At 40.0% G+C, this 8,588-nt stretch overlaps 1 protein-coding gene across 1 annotated transcript in view; it reads left to right on the forward strand.

Annotated features, from left to right (window-relative positions):
- LOC147322736 (MAGUK p55 subfamily member 7-like) overlaps positions 1 to 6,151 on the forward strand; it is a gene marked incomplete at its 5' end in the record, with an annotated part of 36,967 nt that extends 30,816 nt beyond the window's left edge. Inside the window, 2 exons of the mRNA XM_086305066.1 lie at positions 1,067 to 1,210; positions 3,954 to 6,151. Coding sequence (XP_086161192.1) covers positions 1,067 to 1,210; positions 3,954 to 4,133 — 324 coding nt within the window. The remainder of the gene's footprint in view (positions 1 to 1,066; positions 1,211 to 3,953) is intronic.
- Positions 6,152 to 8,588: the final 2,437 nt, after the last annotated feature.

Below are 8,588 nucleotides of genomic sequence, written 5' to 3' on the forward strand. Positions count from 1 at the left end.
CCAAAGTCTCAGTATGCATGTCAACTTGTGTCATGAAGTTTGTTGAACTCGGAAACACACACAATCAACTTTTCCTCCTTGTTTTCATTCATTGTGTGGTTGAACTTAGTAGGGCTGTTTGCTTCGTTTCTGTTGGTCGTGCGACGGTACGTCGCAGCAGTCAAAGTTTAACCAAGTTTAACCCAGTTAAACGTTGACCCTTGCATGCAAGAGTACTCTTACCGGCGCACTTGCTCTTTAAAACTGTTATTGAGTGGCGCAAGCAATAGAAACAAATGGGTTTCAGAGCTCTGCACTTGCCATATCCTATGTGAAAGGCCCTTGAGGTACCAGATTGGCATGTTATTTCAGAAAACTGTCACCACAAAGAAGAGACAGACACAAAGATCAGGCATAAATAAAAACATATATATCCTCCACTATCTTCCAAAAGAATTTAAAAGCTGTGATGAGTTAGTGTGAGTAGTCTTTATCCCTCAGATTGGTGTTTGTGAGTCATTTTTAAATGACAAAAACTATAAACATGATATCAAAGTTCTAGATTCACTCAGAATGATGGGAAGTCATCTGCTCTGTGGTCATTATTTATTGTTCTGTCCAACTAATAAGTCATTTATGCAAAGACTTCTTCATTCTAGAGAGGTCAATAAGTTAAAAGGTAATTTAAGATTTAATGCTTCAGCAAAACAGAAATATATTCGGTTTACAATGAGAGAATGGAAGAAAAGCCTCAACTTTTCATGTCTGAGGAACTTAAGGCAGAAAATGTCTTTGCTTAAAAATAGAAGGAAGATTTTAATTTTTAATATCTTCTCGATTGGAAATCAGCAGACTGAATCTGTTAAACTGGACTTTGTGACAACCCCATAATCCAGTTCATATCACTATTACAAGTGGACCATGAATTGGCAACCTTTTTTTTTTCAGGATTATATTTTTAAACGTTTTGTCTATTAATTTTTTCACAGTCTGTTTATACCATACGTGACACACTTTGTGATTACGTCTTAATGTGCTGCCAAATGCCTAACTCCTTTTTCTCTGCATCCACTTTTATTCTTTTCAGCTAATAAAGCATCTTCGAACAGCAGAGTTTAAACCTTTCGTTGTGTTCGTGAAGCCCCCGACCGTCGACAGACTGAGAGAGACCAGAAAGAAAACCCAAATTATATCAGGCAAAGACGACAAGGACTCCACCAAACCCTTCACGGTAAAAACTTATTTCTAGTGTGTGGGTTGTACATGGCTGATAGTTTATATCGTATGTTAATCAGATATTACCTCCCTGCTTAAGTTGAGATAGAAAAGCAAGAGGAAATTGTTACTGTGTAACTGTGACTCGGTCGGGTTTAAATGTATCTTTCTCTCTGTCCACACGACCTGTTTTATGTGATTTGTTCTGATGTATTTTTTGCTTGAGGTACATCGTGGTGCTTGGTTGATTCAAACAGATGTTTTCAAAGTGCAGCCTTGGGGCAAATGGCCGTTCTGAAGACCAACAAGGAACGAATACAATCCTGTACATTTCATTCAAGCACGGTTCACGTGATACTGTGAAATAAAAATATTTCTCTTCAGTTTCAACAGCTCTATTTGAGCTAATATAGCAGTTAAACCTTCCTAAAGTTGTCAAATCAAGCATAGCATTACTTCAGGCAGGACATGCAGTCAAATTAAGCTGCAATTCCAGCAGATCTTAATTCCACATCAGTTGATGACTCCACTGATACATTTCTAGTCATAGCTCTATCAACTCTATACTGACACCAGAATGGACCATAGAGAAATTACAAACTGGTACAAATTAATTTCCCAAACACAACCCCATAAAAATTAAAAGCCTGGTAGTCAGACCCGATCTGAAATGACCTGAAAATAAGCAGTCTCTGGCAATTATATTACGATGAACTACAAGTCACACACATGCAATCTGCAGTGATACAGTCACAGGACTTTAGTTGACCTCTGTAGAACAACTGGCAATATTTCAGGGCTTCTGGTATAGGCAGCAGACATCTGAGCCAAAGGGGTCATTGTTTAGGAATGTAGAAAACTTTTGAAAGCTAATAAAAAGCTAATTTGTCATCAGTCGATAGCCAGTGGTTTCATTTCCACATGTGTTGATTTACCTTTAACTCACATGTCAAATCAAAAGGTCAAACATTACTCTGTTTAAAAAAGTTACAACACATATGCCCAGAGCTGATAGTTAGTCAAGTCATATTCACACAAAATATAATAGGATCCGACTTATTGAGGCATAATTTAGTGCATTTATGGGTAATAAGTGTTGAGGAAAATGCTAGAGTACAATACACTTTCACCTAGAACATGCAGTGAATTTATGGTTGAAGGTCAGCTTGTTAAACCTTGATACAGACACAGCATCAGCTTATATTATTCACACAGGTAAACATAATTCTGTCTCAGTCCGCTCCTTATTTCCCAGCTGGGTCTTGAGAACAATAAGCTTTAGTTGTCAGAAGCAATCTGGTTGTGAACAGTCTGTTGCAGTTTTAACGTCCCTTTATTAGCTTCTGTTATTCTCTCATGTAATACAAATATACTTCTATAAAGCTGTGTGACAGCGGGCTGTATTTCAACCAGCTAACAAACAAAGTCTCTGTGTAAATGTTCATGTACACTGACAGACCCAAACCCATCTTATATTTACTATTAAATGAAGGGAAGCTGTTGTTGGGCAAGTCGTCCCAGACATTTTCAATCCAACGCTAGCTGTATTTTTCTTTGCAAGAGACAGGTCTGCTTTAATGATAAAGGCCGAGGAACAGTCGTCTCATTGTTTCAGTCGAGCTGGCTGGAAGCGTGATGTGAATACAAGCAAAACAATCTGATGTAATGCAAAATCCCAGCTGTAATGTGGTTAGCATAGAAACTGGCACCCAATCTGAAAGAACCACAGGCATTTCAAAGTGATTTGAGGAAATCTCTTTGGTTTCTGACACTTTTTTAAAACGCAAAGACAGGTGGGTTTTATTGGCACAACAAAGCAGGTGTCCAGCAGAGAACGTGGTTGCTTGTAAAAGAGGATACTGAGGCTGACACGTGCTGCTTCATGCCACTGAAATGCGTAAAGATTTATAGTCCTGTAAGGTAAAAGCAACAAATGTATAAAGGCTACAAATAAAAGAATTACAATAAAAACAGAGGGAACGTTCACCTAAACTGTGACTCAGTATTTAGTTGCTGTGCAATGAAATTTATCTATGCTGTTACAAAGTACTTAAACAGGCACAAGATGCTACATAACTTCTTGTGGAAATTAGGCCACCTAGTGGGAATAAACGAGTCCCGGGTGTGCTTTTTCTCAAGTTTGGTCCCCCAGAAGAGGCATCATCCTAAACCAATCTTTTCTTTTTAAGTTCTCTGATTTTCTATTCATCTTCCAAACCCAGCTTGCTGTTCCTTAAACGGCTTCCTGCTCAGATTAATGTTCTTGTTGGGCAGACAAAAACACAGCTAATCCATTATGAAGCAGAAACCACCAGAAACATTCTGAAGGAACTGCTGGCAAAAGTCCCTGTAAGAGACAGCTTCATCATGACAACGTGTAAAAGCAAAGCTGTCAATTCATCCGTGGATCTATGTCCCTCCCCTCATCTATGGTCATGAACTTTGGGTAGTGATTGAAAGAACGAGATCACAGATACAAGCAGCGAAAATGAGCTAAAGTCCAATTTAAAGTTAAGTGTTCCCAGTAAAAACACAGCACCCTAACCTACCAAGAGATACCTGGGCTCATTTAGAAAGGCAGTATTTACTTGAATGATAAATGATAAAATAAGTTCTCCAAAAGTTGATTCTGTTCATCTGGACGTAGCGTTCTCAGTGGGAGAAACGTTTCATCAGTCACTTGGATGACTGACGAAAGAGATTTTATTCGTTTTGTGTTTTTAACTTCCATCTATTTTGTCTCTTCCCTCTTTTCCCAGGAGGAAGACTTTCAGGAGATGGTGAACACGGCCCAGACAATGGAGACTCAGTACAGCCATCTCTTTGAGATGGTTATAGTCAACGACAACCTCGATGTTGCCTTCAGCGAGCTGCAGTTGGCACTAAAGAAAGTGGAGACAGAGACACACTGGATTCCAGTCAGCTGGACTCACTCCTGAGAGACATACTGACTGTAAAAGGAGAAAAGGGAAGCGCTTTGACAAAAATATGCAGGTTTTCTATCTTTTTAAAAAAATATTTGCCAGGGACGGTGTTGGGAAGTAAATCAGGAATAAAACAGTGCCTGGCTGCTGTGTCGCCATACCTGAACTGCATCGAGCTAAAAATAAGCTTCTGCCTGGGATCAGGTTGGATTTAGACCTCAGCTGTGGTCTGGAAGCTCCAGGTCTGACCAGATGTGATCAGGTTGTGGCTGCAGGCTTCTTTCCAGAATCTAAGACTTTGACATTGATCAGGGTCTCAGTCTGGGTCACACATCCATGGCCACAACTTGGAGCGCCTTGGTCCAAACCGGAACGTGGAGCGAGCTTGGAGCATCGTAGCACCAGCAGTCCTGCCAGCACATCAGTAAACCGGCCAAACAGGACTCCTTTAGTGGTTTTATAACATTAGACCATTAGAAACCAAAGGGATTGATGTATTTCTTCTTCGTGGACAACTTACATGTGTTTGTCTGTAAAAGAGCACAGCACCAGGGAAAGAGGAGAAAGGAAAACATACTTGCCTTCTGTCTTACTAGACTTTTGTACATCTAAAATCTTCCATGACTGTTATTCCAAGCAAAACACTGTCAGGTACACTTTTGAGAAAGGGCAATAAGTGTAATTTTATTTAAAAGAAATTAATATATTTTCTAATATCTGCTTGTAGTCCTTTTTATGCATTTTATATACATTTATGACTTTAATATGATCTTAGCTGTAGCCATCTCTGTGACAGCCTCTTTTTACTAGAAGCATTTTTTTCTCTCAATCTAGCATTTTTTTGTTCGTCACCCTAGTTTAGTTTTTTGGCTCTGTCAGCTCTACTTGGCTTTATTTGGCTCTATTATCAGCACTGCTACAATTCTCCTAGCTCCAGATTTTGCTCTCTTGTTGATTCTGGGACAAGCTGACCTCCTTTAAATTAAGGGGAGACTATAATTCCAGCTACATTTTTATTCACCAGAATTCACACAAAAACAATCCATATTTTATTTATTTATGCTTTGGGCTGTTGTTTTGTTTTGTTTTGTTTTTTAACTTCCTGCTCCTTAAAAGTATACTTTCTTTGATTGGTTGCCCCTCACCTAGCCTGTGCAAACAGAAACTAGTGCTCGTATGCACTGCCTCCCAGAGATGACCTTTTGCATATTTTGCATATTTAGCAGTGTTTAATATCTGCTTAGTATATGACAAAATACAAGCCAATGGATAAGTTGTCCTTTATACATGGAGGTAGAGCGCAAGGATAGTTGGAGACTGGAAACAATTAGGAGGAGCTAGCCTATGTCTGCTAGTCTTTCTGAACTTGTGATTTTAGTACATTGTTCATCCCTATTAATAACAGTTAGTTCATATTGAATTCATCTCTTAATTTCTGTGCTTGCTCGGCTGATTGCCTCCAATCTCTAGCTGCATTTAAAACTCTAAGAGTGCTATCAGTCTTCCAAAGTCTCAGTAAAAAAAAGCATTAAGCATATTATCCAAACTGTCTAAATGATTCCTTAAACTCTATATTTATTCTTTTTTTTCTTTACTCTAAGAATACTCTCTTACTCTGCTGAATGTCCAGCTCAGGTTGTATGTTTCCAAATTGTGCATCATTTATTTCTCCCTTTCCACCAACTGTGACATATACAAACTTGATTTGTGTCCTTTTTTTTAAGTGTAAGCATGATTGGTTATACTGCTCTGATGTAATATGATTTAAAAGTCTTTAACACTCTTGTCTGCCATACTTTGTCCCAACATTTTTTTGTCTTTTTGTTTATTCAGTTTTTCTACCTCCCCACCCCCCTGCTGCCCATCTTACAGATCAAAGTCACATTTGTACAGTCACCAGAAAATACCTTTTTAATGTCTCCCTGTAATGATATACTCTTTAAGTGGCACATTGTATGAATTTACATTATTCTTGATAACTGCTGCATTTTTTATTAAAGAAAATACGACTAAACTTGTAATTGCAATGTCCCCAAATTAATTCATATATGTTGTTAGCCAAGCAAAGAGTGAACACAACTTTATGTTTACCAGCACAATCCCTACTTCTCTTTAATAAAATGTTGCATATTTTGTGAATAAAGGTAATGAACAGGTGGAGGTGGTGAAAGGGGGGGGGGGGGGGGGCTCCTAAGAAGAGGATTTAGCCGCCCTCCGCTTGATGTTCAAAAGAAATCCTGTACAGATCAAAATCAGGTTGACTTAACCCAAACACCTTCCATGGTGCTCACTTTGAGAGTAGAGCAGAGCAAAGGAGAGTTAATGGTGTTGGGCAGAGAAGTGCTAGGTGGGGGAAGAGGAGGAGAAGCCACTTACTCAGTTTGTCCACACATTGCTGCTGATGTCTTTCACTCATTCCTGCTTCATAATTAGGATACTAGAGTAAAGGGGGACACAAAATGGCTGCTTTCACATACAGTAATGTGGCACTAACCCTCCACACTCCCAAGGCTGTACGCACAAGTGAATGAATGGGCAAATACGTTTTTCCCCCCCAAAAGCAATCAAGGTCAGTGGCTCATTTTTAATATGCGGAGATGTACTGGGTACTGGCAACAGCACCTCCAGGCTGTCTAAAGCTTGCACAGTGATGGGTTTAGGAGGTGCTAAGTAAGTGTATTTGACCAAATTTTCTCTTAAATTGTTAATACCACAAGTTGCTTTGCATCTTTTAAGGAAGACACTCTAGCCCTCCTGTTGTCCTCATGTCCTGTACACGCCTAGGGTCAAAAATGACCCAAACTCACTAAAAATCTAAAATCTGAAGAACCTTTACCCACTTGTCCCACACCTCTGTTATGGGAGCTATGTCTTGATGCATGTTCAGTCATCCAAGTAAGTAAATCCCCAAAAGTTCTGTTCATCTGGACGTAGCGTCTTCAGTGGGAGGAACATTTTGTCACTCCTCTAAGTGACGACTTTGAGTCTCAGCTGACTGCAGGATTTTCACAACCTTATAAACAGTACCTTTGAACAATGACTGAAACTAGCACCACTGAAAGAACAATGGGCTGTGAGGTCAGTTCCTTGATTATTAATGATTATGGAACCGACCTCAAAGCCCATTGTTCATTCAGTGGGCTAGTTTAAGGCAGCTAGTTTGTCATCACACATATTGCAGGTCTTGACTCGAGGTTATCAAACTGTATCATCCTTGAGAAAGTGTGACAAATTTTCAGTGGCATTTTGGTACTCACTGTATCTAAGAGACACACGTGGCATAGCCATAGTTATGGCTATTGCCAAGTTATGGCAATAGCCATAACTTCATGAAAAAATCACAATTATAAATTATTTCCCAACACACATAAGATCACCCAGCAGCTGTGTTTTCATACACCTCTCACATGCAAACTATCACACAGAGTGATTTTTATAATTATCTCATTTGTTACACACTAACCTTCCACAGGCTAAATCCTGAACATTTCATAGCTTTTTATTTTACTGGTTTATGTGACTTACTAAACACAAATATTATCCGTGAAAAGTTTACTACACTTCTGTGATCATTAAAATAACAAAGTAGTACAGTACAGGAGAACTGGTGCCAGAGGAACAACCTCCTTCTAAACGTCAGTAAGACAAAGGAGCTGATAGTGGACTTCAGCACTAAGCAGGAGAGGAACTACCAGACCCCCGTCATCAACGAGTGCCCAGTGGAGAGAGTGGACAGCTTCAAATACCTCGGAGTTCACATCACGCAGGACCTGTCATGGTCCTGTCACATCAACACCGTGGTGAAAAAGGCCCGTCAGCGTCTCTACCACCTCAGACGCTTGAGAGACTTCCAACTGCCCTCCAAGGTGCTCAGGAACTTTTACTCGTGCACCATAGAGAGCATCCTGACGGGAAACATCTCAACCTGGTTCAGGAACATCACCATGCAGGACAGACGACGAGCTCTACAGAGGGTTGTGCGATCAGCTGAGCGCACCATCCGCTCCGAGCTCCCTGACCTGCACTCAATCTACAGCAGACGGTGCTGGACCAAGGCCAGGAAGATCGTGAAGGACCTCAGCCATCCCAACAACAGACTGTTCTCTCTGTTGAGGTCAGGAAAGCGATTCCGCTCCCTGAAGACCAACACAGAGAGACTGAGGAGGAGCTTCTTCCCGCAGGCGATACGGTCTCTCAATCACATCACCACATAATACTGACCCACACATATGGTTCTTACACACACACTGGACATTCCGGACATTTGTTTACACTAGTGGGCACTTCACAACTACACTGCATGGTCATCTAATCAAATCACTCACTTAGTCACACGTCACTTAAATAAATCACTTTTAAGCATTTTTGCACTGCACAAGACACTTAAATATGTGGATTGCACAACCCTGGACATTACATTTCTTTCATTACCATTTATTACTTGTACAGCTGCTCTTATTGTTCTATATT

Source organism: Aulonocara sp. 'chitande type north' Nkhata Bay, linkage group LG9 (assembly GCF_057382095.1).
Source record: "Aulonocara sp. 'chitande type north' Nkhata Bay isolate Kocher_YH1m ecotype deep benthic linkage group LG9, A_spYH_male_GT1.1, whole genome shotgun sequence".
Taxonomy (NCBI): Eukaryota; Metazoa; Chordata; class Actinopteri; order Cichliformes; family Cichlidae; genus Aulonocara; species Aulonocara sp. 'chitande type north' Nkhata Bay.